This window comes from Hippopotamus amphibius, chromosome 9 (assembly GCF_030028045.1).
Source record: "Hippopotamus amphibius kiboko isolate mHipAmp2 chromosome 9, mHipAmp2.hap2, whole genome shotgun sequence".
Taxonomy (NCBI): Eukaryota; Metazoa; Chordata; class Mammalia; order Artiodactyla; family Hippopotamidae; genus Hippopotamus; species Hippopotamus amphibius.
The window spans coordinates 66,221,584-66,247,277 of record NC_080194.1 but is presented as its reverse complement, the minus strand read 5'-3'; the positions used below and the strand labels follow the sequence as shown (position 1 = coordinate 66,247,277).

Here is a 25,694-nt window from a genome sequence, read left to right as displayed (position 1 = left end):
TTTAGTACCATAACTATTTCTAAATGGGTTTTAATTCCACGTTATGATTGAGAGAAAAAAGTGATGTGACAAGATAGGAACCGGAACTTAGGAAAGGCCATAGAGGATGAAAGGGGACTGGAAGAAAGGATAAGAGGAGAGGGAATAGAATATCATAGAGAAAAAGTAGAAGGAATGGAAGCAATAGCAGAAGAAAGATTCCTGAGAGGCAGAGTGGGCTGGTAAGGAGAAGGGGGAAACATTGCTGAAATTTACTGAGCATGTACTATATGTTTCACATAGCTAGGGACTTAGATTATCTCACTGAATCCTCAGAACAGGTATTACTGTCATCACTTTATACATGAGAAAACAGCAAATAAAAGTTTAATTTTTCCAAAACCAATTATGTTAGTATACAGGCATTAGAACCTATATTTTTTCAGAGTTCATTGTTATGTGCTGCTTCCATGTTCATAAAGACTATGGTGAGATAGAAAGTACTCCTCACACATTGTTAGTCCAGCTTCAAAGTGTGACAGTTCCTGTCACACTGAGAAGAGTTCTTAGATGGGCTTGGGTGTTACTGCCACTTAAGACTACCTTAGAATGTTAATTACTTGAGTCAAGACATTTGGAGTCTAGTTAAAACAAACCTCCAAATGATTTATGCCTCAGGATAAATCACTAGTATGAGTCTCAGTTTCCCCATCTGTAACATGTAGGATTTGAACCAGACAAATTGTTAAATTCTGAAATCTATCCTTAATGTCACGATGCCAGATTTTCAACTAAGTGTTATTCTTGAACTCTTAACTATCCCCAAACCATTCAAGTTCACGGCAGGAAGAAGTAAAACACGCTCAGTGGTAGTAGCAAGAATCCATCACAAAGACTTGGAGACCCACCCCAGAGCTGTCTTCACATAGACACAAGGCTGAGATGTGGATTAGGGAGTTGGCATATTTGATTCCTCCTGTTAGGACCACTGTTTAGAGTTTTTCAGGTTGTTTATTGCACAACCTCACCAGGCAATATTCACATATGTAGTCATTGGTCATGGCCCTGGCTCCAGGAAGCCAGAACAAAGACAGTGGGTAGAATTCATAATAAAAACAACTGTGGCTCAGTGGAAAAATAGCAAACGTTGTAATGTTCAGAGCTGTCCATTAACATTGTGAAAACTTTGCCTTTGGGAGCTTTTTGGCTGGCACCATGTGATGCAGGGGACTCTGCTATTGAATAAGAGTTTAAAGAGTACATAAATGACATACAGGACTGGATTTTGGAATGTATTTAAAGCTAGATGAGTGATCTTCTTAAAATACTTAATTCTTAATTTCCTGAGTCCATATTGTTATGGCCATAATAACTGTACCTACCTCATATGGCTGTTGTAAATATATTGAAGATAGTGTGTCTGTGTGTTTCTACATCTTTATTTACATTCTCTGTTAATCACTTTGTGTATCCACCCATCCATCTATCCACCCACCCACCTACCAACCTATCTACCTATTTATCTATCTTAGCAGTGTTCCACACATGATAAAGTCTCAATATATGTTAGCTGTCATTCTCTTTACGACTATTGAATGACACTTCCAACACAGCAGAACTACCTTTTATCTCCGTAGGCATGAGCAAAGAGTGGTGGCACTCTCAGAGATGCCATTTTTCATTCTTAATTGTAGAATAAGCACATAACGTAAAGTCTATTTTATCTGAAGCTGAGGGCCAAAATTTGGCTGAGGTGAAAGTTCCCCTACTTCTAGGTAAAGAGTGGTATGAAATAATGATTGTGGCCCACTTTTCTGAAGTTTCCTCTAACAACTTTAATTCTGAACTATTAAAATGGAGCTTCTCCAGGGTCCAATATTAGCAAACACTATCCCCATCATGACTCCTAGAATTACCCAGCGTCTAGTTCTAATCTCTCTCTCTGCAGCATGGATATTCCCTCACCCAGAAATTAATTTAGTTAATTCAGCCTGAAAATTCTATTGTCAAAAAGCATGTGTTTCCTGTGGGAGTGTCACTCATTTCTTTTCTTGTTGATAGGAGATGCAGATGTACCTGAAAAAAAAAGTGTGATCTTCCTCCGCAAGCTGCAAAGATGCAGCTGTCAAAAGTAATCACTGCATCAGAACAGGCTGGATAGGGAAAAAGTGTCCTTGGCTGCTTTATAAAAAAACGGTAAGCCAGCTTCTTTATGCTTAATGAGAAAACAGACTGAGAAAGGGCTACAAAGCTGAATGTATTTCTGCCACTTAGGTCACAGTTTTCAGTGTGGCTCCATGCAAGCTACAACCATTCTCACCTACAGGCCTTAGCCTGTGCTATCCTCTCCCCTACTCATTAATTTCTCCTCCTTTCTCTTCTCATTTTATTCACCCACTCACTGACTCATTCATTCAGCAAGAATTTATTCATTCACATCTATCTATAACTGCTTGGCCTGAGGAGATTTACAGTCTAGTAGAGGTGCTAAAATAACAATGGGCCATATTTTTCTCCCCAGGGAAATCTCTCCTAATTGTTCAATTTACAATTCCTTTAGCTAGTGTTTTGATCTCTGATAGAATTTTATATTATTTACCAAGAGCCCCATGTGGGTGACTCTTATTTTGCCAAATAATCTTTAGTTCTTTAAAGAGATGGGCCCTGGCTCAAGCCACTACTACTGCATCCTGAGCAAGATCTGGCTCCGCTCCACCTACCGAACCTCACCTGGTGTTTTTCATCCAAGACACGCTGGTTTCCTTCTTACCAGGGACCACTTGCTTTTTCTCCCTCTATGTTCTCATTCAGGCTTGTGGGGTTAATAAAAATCTGAATTACTTTTTTAAGACTCAGACTGGAATCTTACGGAACAGCTTTTCAGACTCTTTCCATCCAAACTCCTACAGAAAGTCCTTATAAATGGTTGCTGAATCCATGAATACACACAAGGTGTATAACATAGCATTTCTTTGCTAACACTACTCACAGTATATTGTTTTCTACACCTTTTATTATTAGATCATCAGCTTATAGTATTCTTCTTTCCAATCAGACTGAAGGCCTTGTGAAACAAAGGATACATTTGTATCCCTTCCTCCCAGTGCCTGGTTCAATGTTGAATGTGGTCTTCATCAACAAACACAAATTAAATACTAGCTGAAATTCAGTAAGTAATAAGAGATCTGGAAACATTACAGAAAGCTTGCTTTGACAGTCTTCTCTTTCAAGTACAGAACTTTTGGAGAATTACTATTCTCTAAAGGCACAAGTACATCTCATTGATGTGGCAGATTTACTTTCCAAATAATTCTAACATTTCAGATCTTTTACCTGAGTCTACCATCCTCTGCCGCAGCACCTCCCGGTATAATCTTCGTAATAAATATGCCAGGGTCATCTCCAATGTGGGGATTATCTGTCCCTCCAGCAATACTGAATCCCAGGCCAGAATTTCCCTGTAGAAGCAATAAACAGACATTAAATGATATGGCTGTCACTTAAACCTAGTTCCCTTGTACTCTGCGTTATCATCTTACTACTCAAATGGAAATCAGGTGATAACAACCTTGTATGCAAAGCTATAAAGCACACTGTCAGCAGACAAAGGAAGGTCAGGAAAAACAGGTTTGTCCCTGCATTGCAAGAATTCGAGCGCCTTACGTTTTTGCTTATTCAAAGGGCCTTATATTTTTGCTTCTAAGAAATGCTTCCTTTATTAGCATTTAAAATGATCATTATGAAGTAGGAAATAAGAGCTTACAAGCTGTGTAATATGAGAAAATGCAAAACATTATATTACTGTCCATTGTAAAATTTATACACACATACGAAAAAGAATGGAAGGAAATGCGTTACGTGAAAAATATTTGATTTGATAGAGTAGTGAAATTTGGGTGTTTTCATTCTGCTATTTCTGGTATTGTTGCTCTAATATTGTTTATCCATTAAAGAAATGTGTTTTCCTATCAATAAGGAATTTTGACTTCAGAAAGCAGGGGACTCTTCTAGAGTCATAGCAAATATGAGACACTTTTAAGCAGTAAACAGGTATTAATTTGTTATGGATACAAAGAATGCATTATTGTTGCAGCTTGTAAATTTGAATAGCTTATATTCTAATATAGTGTCTATATTTACTCTTGTAGACTATAGTAATTGACAACCAATGTACATATAACCCTCTGAAATTTGTATGTAATAATTAAAAGTCTCCCCCAAATTCACAAACTGCCTTATTTTTTATATTCATATTCTTTTTTAATTTCCATCTCCCATGGCTATGTTATGTTTCCATACTATGTTCTATTTTTTTCTAATTCACATATTTTACGCCATTTCCATACAGCTAGATAGTCTTTATAATTATCCATTTAAATGACTAAATAATATTTCACCAAGGTCATTTATTTAACCAGTCCCCTGTCACTGGATATTTAATTTCTCTATACACTCTTACAACAAATATAGCTTACTAAATTTACGATCTCTTGATTAAGTTTTGCTCTTGGGTAAAAAGAGATGAGGAATAAGAATTTAGCAGTTAATCCAGAAAAATTAATTAGGGCACTGAATTAGTCAGAAAAGTTCAATGTTAAGATAAGATCAAGTATAACTTGACAGTTATACTATCACTGCAAATGTCAAGGTAATGCTTAGCAATTTTTATTGACTGAATTAATAAAACTGAATTTCAGAGGGTTGTTTTCACAATTATACATTGAAAGGTTGAAGTTAATAATTCAACCACAGCCACTAAAATCTCATGTCTTTGTACTTATGACTTCTCTCTAATTCTGTTTGTTCTTTGAAAAATTCCAATGTTCATTGAACAGAGATATTACTTAGCAGTAGTCAAATAATGAATTTATTTAATATTTATTAAACACCAGCTTTGTGCCTGGCACTGGACTAAGCCCTGGAGCTATAGCAGTGAAACTTTCAGTTTATGGGGCATATGAAGGGCAAATGGAGAGTGCAGGAGTGGCTAACAGGAGAGCCAAACAAAGAGACTTTTCCTGAAGGTGAAGAGCAGTTAGTTACTTTTAACGGGGTCAGGTGGGAATTGGAGAGGACAGAGTGTTCCAGGCAGAGGGAAGAACATATGTAAGATCTCTGAAGCGAGAAAGGGTATGCCAGGTCTAAGAAACAGATAATAAGGTTACAATGAAGAAAGCAAGAAGGAGAATTAAATGAGTCTTGATCATGAGGTTCTTCAGAGCAGAGTGTATGTGAATCCATTTTTGGTTTTAAGTACCTGTTGACACCAGATGACTGCACTGATATTGTATGAATATCTCCTGTGTGACCGTCTTGAAGCTAAGGCTTTAGGGATTAAGACCAGGTGATTTCTGCCTTCATGGAATTCAAGGCAGAGGAGAAAAGACAGTGATAGTTTGGCATTTGGTGATCAGTACCTTTTCATTGTATAACCTCAACTACACTGTCATGACTATAGCCACCAAGACAGTATTTAGGTGACTGATGAGTCAGCTTCTGTAAGATCTTGGGTTTTAGAAAGAAAGGATGGGAAGATGGGTCTAGCTCCAAAAAGATCAACTAGAGTATACTGGTCTTACTAGAGCTGGCACCTCAGGGATAATGATTTCTTCATTAATGGGAGGTAGGGAAGGAGGCAAACAAAGATTGGGAGATATTCCAATGCTTTCTCCTGATAATATCAAAAGTTTTGGAGAGGGCACAGAATACTTTGTCATTTGAGAAAAATATTCATGATCTAGCTCTTAACCCTGTCTCCTTTATTTCTAGCTTTATACTTCAGCCCCCAGGAACACTGAGCAGAACTGCTCGCTCTTTCCGGCATAGTATACATGGTAACTTATCTCTTAGCCTTTACTCATGCTGCTTTCTCTACAAGAAACTTCCCACCTCCCCTTGATGATTCAAATGGCATCAGCTCCAGGGAATAATTTACCACCACAACCCCTTTTCACTGGGTAAGTCACTCCTCTTTTGAGTTTTTAAAAATTTCTCTGCTTTAGCTATGTCATACACTGTGTTATTTTGAAATTATGTATTTATGAGTCTATCTTTCCTTTAAACCAACCTTATAGTAGGCAGGAACTATACAAAATTCATCTTTGTTTCTTGATGCCTTGTGTGGCACATAATATTGTTCATTAAATTTTTTTAAATTAATTAGTTTATTTATGTTATTGGCTGTGGTGGGTCTTTTTTTGCTGTGCGTGGGCTTTCTTTAGTTGTGGTGGGTGGGGGCTACTCTTCGTTGTGGTGCGCGGGCTCCTCATCGCCGTGGCTTCTCTTATTGCGGAGAACAGACTCCAGGAGTGTGGGCTTCAGTAGTTGCAGCACATGGGCTCAATAGTTGTGGCTCACTGGCTCTAAAGCACAGGCTCAATAGTGGTGGCACAGGGGCTTAGTTGCTCTGCAGCATGTGGGATTTTCCTAGAGCAGGGATCAAACTTGTTTCCCCTGCATTGGCAGGCAGATTCTTAACCACTGCGCCACCTAGGAAGCCCCTGTTCATTAAATATTTGATGAATGAATGAACAGACAAATGTACTTAGAATATTCAAGTTCTAAAGGGAAGACTCAGAAAGGACACAACAAAAGTCCACAATGTGTTAAGGAACAGAAATGAAGCCATTTTGTTCTGCGTGGCTCCAAGAATAAAAATGGAAAGCCCAGAAATCCAAATTGTGGCTTAGCTGAAGGATGAATGATGAGACAAGAGCTGTTTGAATTGGAAACAGGCTGCTTTGCAAGGGAGGGAGGAGCCTTCATTCAGTGGGCAGCTGGCGAGACACTAGACATGAGGGATCCAAACATCTATTGAGAGGTTAAACTGGATGACGTCAAAGGATTCTTCTGGATCTCTGGCTAGATTTGCAGGAAAACTGCTCTTGCCAGGAGGGAAAAAGGGAATGCTTTAGTGGGGGATGGAGTTCACTGTTGTATTTTCTTAAACTTACTGTATGAGTTCACAGATCTTTGGAGCAATAGCTTTGATGACAACCTAGCAACATGTAACCATTGTTTTTAGAATTGACTCTAATATAGAGAATATGGTGGCTCTAGCATTTACTAATATACATGCCCCTGACTTCAGATCCACTCTGAGGAAAGGAATGAATGAATCGGAGAATCCACAATGAAAAGAGGTAGGTAGAATTCCCTGGCAGTCCAGTGCTTAGGATCTGGTGCTTTCATTGCCAGGGGCCCGGATGCAATCCCGGGTCAGTGAACTAAGATCGTGCAAGACATGCGGCTTGGCCAAAAAAATTTGAAAAAGAGGTAGGTAGAGACAGAGTATAACTGGACCTGTGTTTCCAGTCCCAAGGATTCCCAAAAGCTTTTGTGTTTCAATTAAAACCAGTCTGCCAGGTGGGCCTGCCCAGTCACCATGGTTCCTTAGAAGAGGTTCATCTGAATTCAGCTAAGGAAATTATTTAAAGTACTTTCCCTTCTCCCTGTATTATTCTCCCCCAGCCTTCCCTTTCAGGCCTTTGCTACCAGCCAGCAGCATTCAGTGGAAAGGGAGAGATAAAAAGCAGCAGTGAAATTACTGCCTGCTGTTCTCCATGGCTGAATCTCTCCAGTCCCCTGACAATCATCCCAGAGCCAGCCAGCTGCAAGGGCAGACCCCAGAACCTCTCTCCTCTGAGCAGCCATCTTTGCCTGTGAACAGGCAGACCCTTGGCTGACACCTTTAGATCCTGAAAATTGTGACTAATTAACTGAGTGTTGATACTTGACACAGTCAATGGAAACTGCAAAATGCCATGATGGTGAGGGCAGCCTCTGTATAGAGTTCCAGGTGGGATGCTGTTTCCTTGCAGTTGGGCAGATTCCATGCCTGAGAATGTGGCTGGCATGGGCCATTCTTTTCCCTGATTTCCAGTCCTCCACATTGGCTGACTCTCCCCCAGGAGCACAAGCCCATTGCCTAGCCAAGCCGTACTTTCTCTTTCATGTACTACACTCTATCTCCTCTTAGGAAAAAAAAAATAGCAAAAAGAAAAGACAATTTACCATTTAATTGATGGTTGCAAATATAAATACAGTATACTCAGAAACTCTTCTTTCATTAAAAGACTGTTCTCTAACAGAAAATTATCCCCCAAATAGGGTTACAAAAGAGAAGAGGAAAATAAAGTGATATCATAATCATGTGTATCTACAGAATGTTCTATTACAAAGAATTTCTTTGATTTTCAGAAGTTCCTACTTTAAAACACTATTTAATCTGGTAATTCAATTCTTGGAATTTATCCTAAAGAAATAATCAGAGATGCGTGCAATGATTTGTGTTTATAGCTTTGTTGAAGTATCATGCTTCTACTCCTAAAAACAAAACAAAACAAAACAAAAAACAACGCATAACCAGAAACATCCAAACAATGGAGAAATGGTTAAAAATACTGTGGTCTGGCTATCTGAATGTGGGAATATTTTGGAGACATTAAAATTATAGTGACATTTAATGACAATGGAAAATGTTCATTATACAAATGTGAGAGGAAAAAAAGTGTATGAAATTTTAATTACAGTATGATCACCCCTAAAATATTAAAAATGACTTTTTTAAATAAGAAAATTATTAATTACTAATTAGTAATAGTAAAGTTGCTTAAGTAATAATTCAAACTACCTGAGGGAGACTTTTTAAAAAATTATAAAACTCTTGGTAAAATACTAAAAATATCCTCAAGGGAAATAACATTTATTGCACTTTTTAAAGCTAAACACTGAGCTAGGCTTCTTATAATCCTCTATCAGGTAGATAGTATTTTTCCTTTTTCACATATTAAAAAACAAGTAAAAACAAAAGAAAAAACCCTGTTGCTGAGAAGAGTGAAGTAATTTACCTAAAGACAGAAAGCAAGTAAATAGTGGAATTCAGATTCAAACAAGATTTTTTAGGTTCCAAATACCATTTTTTCCCCTATTACATCACACAGGGATGATGTAACATGAAACTGATACATTGAATTTTTGTATATACGCATACCAACTGCAAGATTTCTGTGCATTCCTCTCATTTCAGCAGGATCTGTATGTTCCTTTCACTCTCTGCCAAGTCTATTGCCTGCATAGCTGCTCCAGCAAAGACATTTATTTTTATTTAATATAATTTATATTAAAAAATAATATGTTATTTTCAAGTATATAATTATAACTTAACCTCCAATCTATAAATTTCTGACATGCACCTAGATTGAAAATTACTAGTGTACAACTTGAACATTGAATATTAAATAGAATGGTGACCAATATAAGTAGGTAGAATAAAGATATTTTTCAAAAAGTTAAAACAGATAATAGCATATTAAAAAAAAGAATTCTGTAGGCTATATGCCAGACAAAAAACACCACTTGATAGAAATGTCTATTAGTTGGCAAATAATCTTCTAAATTGTTGTGAAAGTAATTTTATTTTAGGCAGTAAATCTGGAATGGCATAGAGAATAAAGATATCTCTTTCATAGATATTACCTGTTGAAAATCATTCAAAGTCTTTCCCTCATCCACCTTCTACAACTTACTGCAATATCAAAAGATGAATGGCCCCAGGCCCATTATTAGAGTATAAAGATATGAGTGTATCACAGACGTTCATGAATAATATTTGTTGTCAATTGTAAAATTAGAGTTTTCAAACATCCACCACCATAAGCATGACAGCTTCCCAAGACTTAAAAGACTTTCTGATGGGATGGGTCAAAATACTGACAAATACAATTTTCTGGTATTATATAATGAAATATGTCAACATTTGGATGATCTGTATAACTCAATGAACCAATATTTTCCAACTAACTAATACATGATTTTACAAACATATACATGAGTAAAAGGTCCATTTAAAGTTTAAGATTGATGAATTAATTTTATTATAACATAGTACAAAAAGTTCATTGATATAGGACTCCCCTGGTGGCACAGTGGTTAAGAATCCACCTGCAAATGCAGGGGACATGGGTTCGATCCCTGGTCCAGGAATATCCCACATGCCACGGAGCAACTAAGCCCATGTGCCACAACTACTGAGCCTGATCTCTAGAGCCCACATGCCACAACTACTGAGCCCATGTGCCACAACTACTGAAGTCCATGCACCTACAGCCTGCGCTCCACAACAAGAGAAGCCACTGCAATGAGAAGCCTGAGCACCACAATGAAGAGTGGCCCCTGCTCTCTGCAACTAGAGAAAGCGTGTGCACAGCAACAAACACTCAACACAGCCAATAAATAAATAAATAAATTTATTTTTTAAAAAAAGTTCATTGATATGGTTTCAGATTCTACATTGCAATTAATCTTTAAAAAAAATCATTTGTCAACTTTTAATGTAGTATCAAAGAATACCCATAATTACCTGAAAAGATTATGAAAATATTTCACCTTTCTCCATTTTTATCTGTGAAATAACCACATTTTGCTCATTTACTTTGAGGAAAATAACTTGCACAACAAATTAAATATAGATGAAGATAAAAAAATTCAGATTTAATATATTAAGCCAGACTTAAGAGATTTGAAAAATATAAAGTAATGCCAGTCTTCTTGCTAATCTTTTTTTGCTTTGAAAAATATTGTTATTTTTAATAAAAAGTTTTTTATGTTAGCATGTAATGAGTTTATTACTGTTATTTATAAATTAACAAATACTTTTAAGTGCTCAGTTTTAATCTTTAATACGATATATTGATAGATAAGACACATATACACAATACAGAAGTTCTCATTAATTTTGAGTAAAAAGGAGTTCTGAGACCAAAGTGTTTAAGAAATGCCGTCATAAATAGTCTATGAGATAATTCTTTTATAGCACTTAACATGAACATAAGGGCTCAATAATTGCCAACAAGCCTACCATTCATCAACTGCTCAATAAGTGTTAGACAGTATTACAACTTCTTAAAACCAAACTTGATTCTCACCCATTTTTCCTAGTGTGAAGAAACTTAAGGAGCTGGGACAGCAGAGTGTTTGAGGAGGAGAGGGAAGAGATAGGTATATCATAGTTTAATACTTATCAAATTAATAACATTATTTACCACCTCAGGACATGGTATAAAGGACCAACTCCTGAAGTGAAAGGATTTTCAACATGATGCACTTCTCTGCAGCTGCACTGAGATTTTAAAAGCATACACAGGAGAAGAATCAAGATGGCGGAGTAGGAGGACGTGCACTCACTCCCTCTTGCAAGAGCACTGGAATTACAACTAACTGCTGAACAACCATTGACAGAAAGACACTGGAACTCACCAAAAAAAAAAACACCCCACATCCAGAGACAAAGGAGAAGCCGCAACAACGAGACAGTAGGAGGGGCGCAATCGCGTTAAAATCAAATCCCATAAATGCTGGGTGGGTGACTCACAAGCTGGAGAACAGCTATACCGCAGAAGTCCTGAGGTTCTAAGCCCCACATCAGGCTTCCTAACCCGGCGGTCCAGCAACGGGAGGAGGAATCCACAGAGAATCAGACTGAAAGCCAGTGGGATTTCATTGCAGGACCTCCACAGGACTGGGGGAAATGGAGACTCCACTCTTAGAGGGCACACAAAAAAGTGTGCTCACCAGGACCCAGGGGGAAGGAGCAGTGACCCCACAGGAGACTGAACCAGACCTGCCTGCTGGTGTTGGAGGGTTGCCTGCAGAGGTGGCGGGCAGCTGTGGCTCACCAAGGAGACAGGGGTACTGCCAGCAGGGGTTCTGAGAGGTGCTCATTGGCATGAGCCATTCCAGAGTCCACCATTAGCCCCATCAAAGAGCCTGTAAGCTCCAGGGCTGGGTAGCCTCAGGCCAAACGACCACCAGGGTGGGAACACAGCCCCACCCATTAGCAGACAAGCAGATTAAAGTGTCACTGAGCTCCGCCCACCAATTCAGATTAAAGTTTTACTGAGCTCCACCCACCCAGCCCAACCCACCATCAGTCCCTCCCATCAGGAAGCACTCATGAGCCTCCTAGACAGCTTCCTCCACAAGAGGGCAGACAGCAGAATCAAGCAGTATCAGCAGTATTTCATCTTGTGGAACTGAAAATCACAGCCACAGAAAGACACAGAAAATGAAAAGGCAAAAGACTTTGTACAGATGAAGGGACAAGATAAAATGCTAGAAAAACAACTAAATAAAGAGGAGATAGGCAACCTTCCAGAAAAAGAATTTAGAATAATGATGGTGAAGATGATCCAGGACTTTTTTGAAAAAAGATTGGATGCAAAGATTGAAAAGTTGCAAGAAAAGTTTATCAAAGACCTAGAAAAATTAAAGAACAAACAAACAGAGATATGCAACACAATAACGGAAATGAAAAATACACTAGAAGGAACCAATAGCAGATTAATTGAGGCAGAAGGACGAATAAGTGACCTGGAAGACAGAATGGTGATTATCACTGATGTGGAAAAGAATAAAGAAAACAGAATGAAAAGAACTGAAGACAGCTTAAGAGACCTCTGGGACAATGTTAAATGCAACAACATTTGCATTATAGGGGCCCTAGAAGGAGAAGAGGAAGAGAAAGGACCTGAGAAAATATTGGAAGGGATTATAGTTGAAAAATTCCTAAACATGGGAAAGGAAATAGCTACCCAAGTCCAGGAAGCACAGACAGTCCCAGGCAGGATAAACCCAAGAAGAAACATGCCAAGACATATAGTAGTCAAATTGACAAAAATTAAAGACAGAGAAAAGTTATTAAAAGCAACAAGGGAAAAATGACAAATAACATACAAGGGAACTCCCATGAGGTTAAGAGCTGATTTCTCAGCAGAAACTCTACAAGCCAGAAGGGAGTGGCACACTGTATTTAAAGTGATAACCGAGAAGAACCTACAACCAAGAATACTCTACCCAGCAAGGATCTCATTCAGATTCGATGGAGAAATCAAAAGCTTTATAGACAAGCAACAGCTAAGAGAATTCAGCACCACCAAACCAGCCCTACAACAAATGCTAAAGGAACATCTCTAAGTGGGAAACAGAAGAGAAGAAAAGGACCTATAAAAACAAAAACAAAACAATTAAGAAAATGGTAATAGGAACATACACATTGATAATTACTTTGAATGTAAATGGACTAAATGCCCCAACCAAAAGACACAGACTGGCTGAATGGATACAAAAACAAGACCCATATATATGCTGTCTCCAAGAGACCCACTTCAGACCTAGGGACACATACAGACTGAAAGTGAGGGGATGGACAAAGATATTCCATGCAAATGGAAATCAAAAGAAAGCTGCAGTAGCAATACTCATATCAGATAAAATAGGCTTTAAAATAAAAAATGTTACAAGAGACAAGAAAGGACACTACATAAAGATCGAAGGATCAATCCAAGAAGAAGAGATAACAATTATAAATATATATGCATCCAATATAGGGGCACCTCAATGCATATGGCAAATGATAACAACTATGAAGGAGGAAATCAACAGCAACACAATCATAGTGGGGGACTTTAACACTCCACTTACACCAATGGACAGATCATCCAGACAGAAAATTAATAAGGAAACACAAGCTTTAAATGACACACTAAATCAGCTGGATTTAATAGATATCTATAGGACATTACATCCAAAAACAGCAGATTACACATTCTTCTCAAGTGCACATGGGACATTCTCCAGGATAGATCACATTTTGGGTCATAAATCAAGCCTTGGTAAATTCAAGAAAATTGAAATCGTATCAAGCATCTTTTCTGACCACAATGCTATGAGATTAGAAATCAATCACAGGAAAAAAAACTGTAAAAAACACAAACACATGGAGGCTAAACCATACGCTAGTAAATAACCAAGAGATCACTGAAGAAATCAAAGAGGAAATAAAAAAATACCTAGAGAAAAATGACAATGAAAACACGACGATCCAAAACCTATGGGATGCAGCAAAGGCAGTTCTAAGAGGGAAGTTTATAGTGATACAATCCTACCTCAAGAAACAAGAAATATCCCAAATCAACAATCTAACCTTACACCTAAAGAAACTAGAGAAAGAAGAGCAAACAAAACCGCAAGTTAGTAGATGGAGAGAAATCATAAAGATATGAGCAGAAATAAATGAAATACAGACAAAGAAAACAACAGCAAAAATCAATAAAACTAAAAGCTGGTTCTTTGAGAAAATAAATAAAATTGATAAACCTCTAGCAAGACTCATCAAGAAAAAGAGGGAGAGGACTCAAATCAATAAAATTAGAAATGAAACAGGAGAAGTTACAATGGACACCACAGAAATAAAAAGCACCATAGAGACTACTATAAACAACTATATGCCAATAAAATGGACAAGCTGGATGAAATGGACAGATTCTTAGAAAGGTATAACCTCCCAAGACTGAGTCAGGAAGACACAGAAAATATGAACAGACCAATCACAAGTAATGAAATTGAAACTGTGATTAAAAATCTCCCAACAAGCAAAAGTCCAGGACCAGATGGATTCACAGGTGAATTTTATCAAACATTTAGAGAAGAGCTAACACCCATCCTTCTCAAACTCTTCCAAAACATTGCAGAGGAAGGAACACTCCCAAACTCATTTTATGAGGCCACCATCACCCTGATACCAAAACCAGAAAAAGATACTACAAAAAAAGAAAACTCCAGACCAATGTCACTGATGAATTTAGATGCAAAAATCCTCAACAAAATACTAGCCAACAGAATCCAACAACACATTAAAAGGGTCATATGCCATGATCAAGTGGGCTTTATCCGTGGAATGCAAGGATTCTTCAATATATGCAAATCAATCAATGTGATACACCACATGAACAAACTGAAGGATAAAAACCACATGATCATTTCAATAGATGCAGAAAAAGCTTCTGACAAAATTCAACACCCATTGATGATAAAAACTCTCCAGAAGGTGGGCATAGAGGGAGCCTACCTCAACATAATAAAGGCCATATATGACAAACCCACAGCAAACATCATTCTCAATGGTGAAAAACTGGAAGCATTCCCTCTAAGATCAGGAACAAGACAAGGATGTCCACTCTCACCACTACTCTTCAACATAGTTTTGGAAGTCGTTGCCACAGCAATCAGAGAAGGAAAAGAAATAAAAGGAATCCAAATTGGAAAAGAAGTAAAACTGTCACTGTTTGCAGATGACATGATACTATACATAGAAAATCCTAGAGATGCCACCAGAAAACTACTTGAGCTAATCAATGAATTTGGTAAAGTTGCAGGATACAAAATGAACACACAGAAATCTCTTGCATTTCTATACACCAACAATGAAAAATCAGAAAGAGAAATTAAGGAAACAATCCCATTCACCATTGCAACAAAATGAATAAAATACCTAGGAAGAAACCTAACCAAGGAGGTAAAAGACCTGTACTCAGAAAACTATAAGACACTAATGAGAGAAATCAAAGACGACACAAACAGATGGAGGCACATACCTTGTTCTTGGATTGGAAGAATCAACATTGTGAAAATGACTATATTACCGAAAGCAATTTACAGATTCAATGCAATCCTCATCAAATTACCAATGGCATTTTTCACAGAACTAGAACAAGAAATTTTATGATTTGTATGGAAACGCAAAAGACCCCGAATAGCCAAAGCAATCTTGAGCAGGAAAGACAGAGTTGGTGGAATCAGGCTTCCTGACTTCAGGCTATACTATAAGGCTACAGTGATCAAGACAGTATGGTACTGGCACAAAAAGAGAAATATAGATCAATGGAACAGGATAGAAAGCCCAGAGATAAACTATGGTCAACTCATCTATGACAAAGGGGGCAAGGATATACAATGGAGAAAAGACAGCCTCTCCAATAAGTGGTGCTGGGAAAATTGGACAGCTACATGTAAAAGAATGAAATTAGAACACTTCCTAACACCATACACAAAAATAAACTCCAAATGGATAAAAGACCTAAATGTAAGGCCAGACACTATAAAACTCCTGGAGGAAAACATGGGAAGAACACTCTTCGACGTAAATAACAGCAAGATCTTTTTTAATCCACCCCCTAGAATAATGGAAATAAAAACAAAAATAAATAAGTGGGACTGAATGAAACTCCAAAGCTTCTGCACAGCAAAGGAAACTATAAGCAAGACGAAAAGACAACCCTCAGAATGGGAAAAAATATTTGCAAATAAATCAACAGACAAAGGATTAATCTCCAAAATATATAAACAGTTCATCCAGCTCAATATCAAAAAAATAAACAACACAATAAAAAAATGGGCAGAAGATCTAAATAGGCATTTCTCCAAAGAAGACATACGGATGGCCAAGAGGCACATGAAAAGCTGCTCAACATCACTAATTCTTAGAGAAATGCAAATCAAAACTACAATGAGGTATCACCTCACACCGGTTAGAATGGGCATCATGAGAAAATCTACACACAGTAAATGCTGGAGAGGGTGTGGAGAAAAAGGAATCCTCTTGCACTGTTGGTGGGAATGTAAATTGATACAGCCACTATGGAGAACAGTACTGGAGGTTCCTTGCAAAACTAAAAATAGAACTACCATATGACGCAGCAATCCCACACCTGGGCATATACCCAGAGAACACCATAATTCAAAAAGACACATGCACCCCAATGTTCATTGCAGCACTATTTACAATAGCCAGGATATGGAAGCAATCTAAATGTCCATCAACAGATGAATGGATAAAGAAGATGTGGTACCTACATACAATGGAATATTACTCAGCTGTAAAAAGCAATGAAACTGGGAAATTTTTAGAGACATGGATGGACCTAGAGACTGTCATACAGAGTGAAGTGAGTCAGAAAGAGAAAAACAAATATTGTATATTAACACATTTATGTGGAGTATAGAAAAATGGTACAAATCAACTGGTTTGCAAGGCAGAAATAGAGACACAGATGTAGAGAACAAACATATGGACACAAAAGGGGAAAGCGGGGAGGGCTGGGGGGGGAACGAATTGGGAGACTGGGATACCAAATTGTACACTCTAAATAGATGCAGTTTATTGTAAAAAATAAACAAATAAAAAGTTAAAAAAAAAAAAAAAGCATACACAGGCTAACCATTTGAAAACTAGAGCGCAAGGTCCCCCATGCCTGGTGTGACTTCACATTCTTACACCTAGCAAATCATTAGTCAAAGAGTTCTTAAAGCTATGCTAAATCTATAGCAAACATTTTTATTGCACTTGACAAATACGTGAGCCACTGGAAGTGCTAAAGATACCAAAACCCTTTTATATATATATTTTAAGGCAGTGGTATTTGCAGAGTCAGTGTCCTTTACTAAAGACATGTTGTATAAATTTCAGAGCTATGTTGAAATCAGCATCTCTTTGGGTCAGAAGTCCAAACTCCCCTCATTGTTCTCAAAATGTGTTCATTGGTATTCAAAAACCTTAACCTTCTAGTGCTGCCTATAAAACCTAGAGCCAGAAATCAGAAATATTTCCTGGGAGCAAACGGACCCAATGTTCCCTCATAGGTCTATATTGGGAGAGGGGAAGTGGAGGTAGGGAAAGGCAGGATGTGTGCACTGCATTCCACTTAGGGGTGCTTTTGCTTTCTTTGTAACCCTGAGGATATGTGTTAATATCTAAATCCCATAGCTTTTGTAGAGGGCAAAAGAATTGTAAGCCACGAACATCTATTAGGATACAGCTGTTCTTTTGACTTCTTCTTGTGTTACTTTCCTTCTCCCTCATTAGGCTCCAGCCATCATGTTCCCCTGTATGGTCTGCCAACACTTCAAGTTCATGTCTGCCTTAGGGGCTTTATGCTTGCTTTTATATTTACCTCCCGAATTTTTACATCTTTTTATCTGCTCAAGTACTACTACCTTGAAGGATCCTGCCCCAACCACAAAAAGATTTCTCTCCTACCACCACCCTACATCATTCTCCATCTTTTCACCCTATTACTTTCATCATGTCACTTATCACATATGAACTTATTTTGTTTACTGTCTCTCTCACTAGAGTGTGAGCTTATTTGTTTATTGTCTAACTCTCACTAGAGTATAAGCTCCAGGAGTCAGGGACTCTTCTGTCATGTTAACCACTGTACTGTATTCTTGGTTCCTAGAATAGCATCAGGCACATAAAACAGGCATTCAAGAAATATATGTTTAAGAAATGAATAACCCAATTAACCTATGAGACTCTGTAATGCAGTGGAAAGAGTACAAGTTTTGGAGCTGACAGACCTGGGTTTGATTTCTAGCTTTACTTTTCAAGTATGTGATTTGGGGCTAGTTCCTTAACTTCTCTGGATGTCAGTTTCCTCACTTCATTCTATTTTTTTTTATTGAGGTATAGTTAATTTACAATATTATATTTGTTTCAGGTGTACAGCATAGTGATTCAGTATTTTTACAGATTATACTCCTTTAAAAGTTATTACAAGATAATGGCCATAATTCCCTGTGCTATACAATATATCCTTGTTGCTTATCTAAGTTTCATCATTTTAAAACTGATTGCTAGACTGTTCGCAAAGAATGATGTTTTCATGTATAAAAACATCCAATATTGTCTGACACACAAAAGGTACTCAACAAAAACTATATCTCTCCCCCACCCAATGTGAACTTGCTATGGACACGACAAGTAACATTTAAGTCCTTGACATCACAGAACTTACCATCTTCTGGGGAATTGGGATATATAGACATAAAATGACATTAAATGACAGTTTATGTTCAGTGTCAAATGCCTACCAGAGGAAGAAATGAAACTTTCATTGGCCTCCTACTGCCAAGAGAATAAAGTCCAAATTTATTTAGCATAACATTCATGGCACTTTATGGTCAGGCTCCTCCTTGTTTTTCAACCCTCATTTCGCACTGGGGCCTTCCATTTAGGGGCCACCCCAATCATCTCCACTACTCAACTCACTTCGCTCTGTATGTTCACAGGCCTGATAAACTGCATCGCTTTGCTCACACACTTTCCCTCTCCTTGTGTTTGAATTCTGCCTGCCCAGGACCTGAACTGTCAGTTGCTCTGGGAAGGCTTGCTTGATCTCATATCACCCCAATTCTCAACTGAAAGCAACTGCTTCCTCTTCTAAGGTCCCAGAGCAGGTGATTGTATCTCTCCTTAGACACTTCCCTCTTCCTACTTTGTATTTGGAGTATGTGTATATTTGTTTTATTTCTTAGCCTAACTTTTAAGAACATAAGGAAATGATTTGGGGTTCATCTTCGCCATCCCCAAAGCCTTGTGCATATCATAGATGTCCCCAAAATAGTTAGAGAAAATGAGATGGATGAATTAATGAATTTAAAATAAATGAAAATGAACTAAGAGGGAGACTCAGTCCTCTACCTTGATCTTTCACCTTAGAGTCTGGGCTCTTTTGACCAGATTGTTTACTTTTTTACAGTGTTATATATCAGGGATGGCAAATGTTTTTTTAAGTCTTGTGCTAATTCCAAAGACTATGAAGGCTTCCTGGAGTACGGAGTTGAAGTGATACCCAGGCTAGAGTGGGAAAGTCTGTATCACACAATTTAGCTCAGCATAATCATATATTACTTTTTATTGGCCAATTTGCTCCATAATTCTTACTCTTAACATCTTATTATTTTTTATCAGAACTTTTTGAGAATCAAGACCATGTTTAATGAACTCTTCTTTTATGATCCTGTCTTACAATGTGCTGAACACAATGTCTCTTCTTAGCTTTTGGACACTGTTTAACATTTGCTCAACCACGAAAGCCCTTCACTATTTGCTCTTATTTTCCCCTCTTGTCCCATTCCATCTCCCTCCATTCCTCCTCTTCTCTCCTACTTATAGTCTCTCGAATATAATCATGACATTTCCATTTCCATGCCAACTCCCCCCCCCATTTATCTAAACTCAGCTCAAGCATCATCTGTCCTGTGAATCTTATATGACTCACTAGTTGGGCTTAAATAGGCTTTCTTTGTGCTCCCAGCATACACTGATTTTGCTTCTGCTGCCAACAGTTATCGGATTACATTATAAAAGTTGGGTTCATAGGGACGGAATCATGTTAATTTTCTTTTTGGGCACACTGTAAATATGCAGTAAGTATTCGTTGAGTAAATGAATGAATGAGAGCTTTATTTTTATTGATAATTACTATGTTAAGCACTTTTTGGGCTTTGTCTTAGTTATTCCTTAAAATAGTATATTTAAATATCTGTTTCCTTCTATGCATTCTTGCTTCTACTGGTTACCAAAAAATAAGCAGTTTACCTTTTGAAGAAGAAAAAGAGACTCGTTCAGCCTCCTGCTGTATCAAGAGGTACACCAGAATAATAGTTTGCCCAACAGAAGCCTGAAGGAACTAATTCACCCCCATGGTCTCCCCTTACTTCCCCAATCACAGGCAGAATCCAATCAAACTTTAAAAGAAAATGAGGCTTAAAATCTACTTTATATTCCTCTTAGAGTCTTCTCTCATCTATTGGAGTGAAATTCTGCCTATATCATTTTTCTTTAAAGAGCACATATTTGACAAAGGATTTAAGAATACAATATAAAGCATTTAATTCTCAGTATCAGCTCTAGAATATTTCTACATCTGAAGGTAAAGTAAATAAACTAAATTGGAGTGCAACAGAGAGGTATATATTTCTTTTAGAAGGTACTTAACTAGAATATGAAAAATCTCTTTGGTTCTTTACTTAGCCTTCTAGAAGCAGAAGCAGAAATGTGGGATATTTACTTTCTTCTATTTTGCAGTGGAAATAAATTTTATGATTCAGGCAAAAAAAAGATATTTTCCACTTACTTCTTTGATTCCCTAAAACATCTTTCAGACACTTGAAGTCCAAGGGTAAGCAGAGCTGACAAAAAAGCGTCGGTCTATCACTGTACTTTAGGCAGGTTAATAATTCTCCTTGAGGCATAAGCATGATTTGCCACATTCAGCCACTTTCAGTCTTTTGGGAATACACTTCAGAAGCACAGTGTGTTTATAAAGTCCTCTAATATCTGCCACATCACAATAAATGATGAACCAACTTCCAGAATATTGGCTCTGACCTCAAGAAAATTATGCAATAATGCTTCCTTGAAAGTTTTTATGCATGCAGTTCCTTCTCTCCCAGAAGATATATCCACCAGATGGCAAAAGTGACAACCTCAGAAAAAAATGAAAGCTGGGTTGAAGACAGCAGCTTCTTTAGAAGGTCAGAGCACAAATCTCTGGTAGCAAAGCACAGCACAGCATTTTAGGGACGAAACCTCATTACCCAAATACAGCCATTGCACAGCACTTAATGTTGGACAGGTAGTATGTTTGCCTAAGGGTCTATTGCTCTCTCATCTTGGGATAAGGCCAAAGATTTTAACCACATGGCAAAGCAGGGGCAGACAAGACTATTCAGATGAGGGTTTTAGGATGCTACCACCAAATTCACATAAGTATATATGAATTCATATATGTATATGTAAATTTCACATATGTGTCATACAGACATAAATATTCTCATATATGCATGAATATATATTATATACACATACACAAACCACAATGAAGTACAATTTCATGAATTCATATTTACACATAACGCATTGAAAGGCCACTTGGAGACATCTGAGAAGCCTTCCCCTAAAAGCACTCGTAGAATTTATTGCACAGGTGAAAGAATTCCCATAACGACTTCCCATGGCAGACCTAAACAGATAACAGTTCCCATTTTTTAAGGCAGATTGTACAGGACAGTATCTGGATTAAGAAGAGATTCCCAGCTGCAGGCTAGAACAGTCATTCACTCTTCCATTTATTCAATCACTTATTCATTTAAAAATACCAAACTTGTACCATAAATCAGGAATGTATCTGTTTAGCTGATAGTCACATCGAGATTAAATCTGCAGATATTAAAGAAGGTAAGCAGAAAAAAGTCTTTTTTAAAAAAATGTGCCCCATTTTTACCTAGCTCAGAAAAGAACATATATCAAGTTTATAAAACAGAAAAAACCTCTAAGCATTTCACTTAAGACGCTCAGCAATAGTACATGAATCTTCCCATATTTTGCTTAAAACATCTTATTGGGTTACCTATTAACAAGGCCTTACTTAGAACCTAAAGGACCATTTCTTGAAAAGTGTGGGTGTGTTTATGAATAATCCAAGCACAATGAAAGAATAGAGAATGAATTGGCTATCAAATGCCTCCTACTAACTTTGTGCTGGAACATTTGTTTCCTTTTGTGAGTAGATATCAGCAGCATAATTTCTACTAACTGCTTTTTTTTTTTTTTGGGTTGGAAGGAGAGGAGTGAGAAGAGAATTGGCTTGATGCCTGAACTCATTTCAATTTCAATTCATCTAAAGACAAAAGCAAGAATTGTCCAGGCTTTGGGTAAGGTGGGTTCTTTTTCACTCCTTGAAAAAGTAACTAATTCTCAAATGTGCTTAATGTCTACAGGCTTATTTAATATTCTGTCTTCTGTTTGTAAGCTATGAAACCTTGTCCACTGCCCAGGAATTTCGCTATATTAAAGATTTTCACATGACAGTATGCAACTTGAAAATGGGTAAACAGTATCCCCAGATGAAATAGGATGGGCGCTTCAATCACTCAAGAAGGCTGCTAATTTTGGATACCTCATTCATTTCTCTTAACCCTAAGAGAGAAACTATTTGATTATGTGACTGGGGATATACAGATAGTAATTTAACATCCATTCTTCTAAAACTATTCCTCATAATGGCTCTGAGAAAGGTTCGTATCAGTATCTCTACATCAAAGATAAGGAAAAAAAGGCCCAGTTAAATTAAATGGTGGTCTAGACAGACTCTCATCACAGGTCTTCAATAGAAGTGGGTAAGGATGCTGGATGATAGACACTGAGCTTTAAACCATTTGGCCTGCAAAGATAAAATATGCTTCTTTCATGAAAAAGTAATCAAAGAATCTAGACTGAGTGGCTTGCAGTAGCTCAGCAATTTGTATTCACGCATAATAATTTTTGTTGTGCCCAGTCATCAAAATAAAACTAAAAGCATAAGAAGGAAGCTAAGATAGTCACCTATGCAGGTGCCAATGTAAAATTTGTGAGCTATGTTTAAAAGCATAGTAAAAATATAACCTTACATTACTGTGTAGTGCCTAGTCTTCCAAATAACTACACCCTCACATTTGGTCTGTGAGTTGTGTGTTGGTGCAGGTGGCTGGCTGGGAAATGTGTGTCTATAAATGCACAGGAAAACAATGAATTCCAAGTTACCTACATTCCTCTAGTTTCTTATGTCTTTATTCTACTCCACACAAACTTTTGTTTATTAATTCATTCATTTATCCATTCATTCATTCATTTATTTATTTATTGAACATCTACTCTTTGCCTGGCAATGGGTGACATGCCTGATGTACAGGGTGAATTAAACAGGCACAGGCCTGACTTCATGGGTCCCTCACTAACCGAAGAAGTTTTATGAATGAACAGTATTCACAGCTATAATTGTAGGCAAGTTACTTAATCTCTCTGAGTCTCAGTTTCCTGCTTTGTAAAATGAGGTTAATACTATCTTCCTTGCAGGGCTTTTCTGCTCCTGTGTTGTTTGTAGCTGCGTATCCCTGATTACTTGGTATATAGTGGGCACTATATGTTCATGACAGAGTTAAGGAATGCATCGTAGAGTGAATATATAGATCAGTTAAACAGAGGTTATACATTAAATGGTACTAATATTATGAATAATATTAAGTTTCTCCTTCCTCTTTGTAACCACTGTTGTAGAAGACATCAGCAGTAACTGTGACAATTTATATTTGTCTAGCCGCTCACTTTTTGCCCCTTGCTTATTTTTAAGGATAATTTGTAGAAATTTCCAGGCTATATCTTTAAATAGTGCTGTGAAGTAGTCAGCGCAGGGCTAATTAGCCCCATTTTCCCACTGAAGGTGTAGAAATTCAGAGACATTGACTTATCCAAACTGAAACAGCCAATCAGTGGTAAAAATAATTGTTGAGCCCAGATTTTCTTGCTGTGAATTCAGTGCACGCAAAACATCTCAGGAGTGGGTATTGCAATGTCCCATAAAGCTGGAGACTCATAAATCAAGTGATGACCAGAGATGCTGCTCCTCACTGCAACTTTTTGTTCTTAATTTTGTCCCTGGAGTCATGTGACCTATGGGCTCACAACTCTAAATCCACTGCTTATGAGACACTTAACTTTGAACTTGCATGATACTAGGGCAAATAAGAAAAGGTGTTAAGGTTGTATTTTGGGAGATGTTAACTCATTTTAAGCACATATTAAGGGCCTAAAAAGTGTCTATGAACATAAATAAACTATTGTTCTTTTTACCAAAGCAGTTCTTAAATGTATTTCTGAAAATGAGGCAGCATTAACCCCAAGTTTAATTAAGGGTATCTCATAATCTTGTGGGAGAGACAGAAACCAAACACCCAGCACTATGTTCACACTCATGTGTTAATTAGTGAGAAGGAGAAAACAATTTATTTTACCTAAGAAGAGAGGAAGAATTATGGTTCTAAAGTGTAGGCACTTTTAAAAAGCTGTATCATCCAAGAATGGTCTAGAGAGATGACACAAAATATAACCTCCATGTTCTCTGGTTAAGCGAATCTGCCTGCAAATTGTTAGTTCTACCTGACAATGGAAACGAGCAGCCTAGGGAAAGTCCTCAATGGTGTTAATCTCCAAGAAGATTCCCCATAACTCTCAGGCTGTTAGATGCCCTCCACTGTTATTCTAGAGAACCTCATTCTTCTAATTCTATCATATAAGTTAAGGGAAGAAATTGTTTGCTGAACGTATTTACCTCATTAAACTCTCTAGTAGGGTGGGAAATAATGTTTATTCTTCTCTAGATTTTTATTGTGAAACACAGGTTTTTGCTCATGGTAGGTACTTAACAAATATTAAGTAACAGGTCTCTCTCTTGTCATTTTATCCCTAGCTTTACTGTAAACCTGATAGTCGCAGCCCCAAGCAATATGTATTGAAGACATTCCAGTCTTTCATGACCAAAGGACTCTGACTATCTAGCCTCTCATGGATGTCCTATTTTGAAAGATTTAATGTGCCAAAAAAACTTAATTGTGTCTAGAAATGGTACATAAATAGTGCTAACATACTTTTGTTGTTCCTCCTAGGAAATCTTATTTATTTAGAAATAATTTTTTTCACTTTAATTAGTGAAATATATATATATGTATATACATGTGCGTGTGTGTGTGTGTGTGTGTGTATATTTGCCAGTTGCAGCTTCTGGTTAGCCTAAGATAACCAGTGTGACGACAATGGGTTGGCAGAACTAGAGGCAAAAGCAAAGGAAATTGAGGTTTGAGTTAGTTTTTGTGTCTGGTCTTATCTCCAATACAATTTCGATTTCTGTTCGGCTTTTAGAAATGTGTATATATCTAAATACACACACACACACACACACACACACACACAGGCATACATACAGATACACATGTACTTGCACTGTGTGTGTGTGTGTGTGTGTGTATAAAATTATGTATGCTTGAGAATTAGTATCCTAAAAGAATAATATGTCATAACTGAGTAGAATTTATTCAAAGAATATAAAGTTAGGTCAATATTAATATACTTCATCATATCCACTACATGACCATCTTGAAAGATCATCTAAAAGACATTTAATAAAATTAAGTAGCCATTCCTAATCTAAAAAACCCCACATTTCATAAACATTGTACATAGTACGAGGGTGAGTCAAAAATTATCCGCACTCCAGTTATAT

General features: G+C 37.4%; 1 protein-coding gene across 4 annotated transcripts in view; it reads right to left on the bottom strand.

The window, feature by feature from the left end:
• Window positions 1-25,694, bottom strand: part of DLG2 (discs large MAGUK scaffold protein 2) — a 1,973,535-nt gene that overhangs the window by 583,227 nt on the left and 1,364,614 nt on the right. For all 4 annotated transcript variants that reach the window (XM_057748299.1, XM_057748301.1, XM_057748302.1 and 1 more), the window contains one exon: window positions 3,313-3,437. In XM_057748299.1, the coding sequence (XP_057604282.1) occupies window positions 3,313-3,437 (125 nt within the window). The remainder of the gene's footprint in view (window positions 1-3,312; window positions 3,438-25,694) is intronic.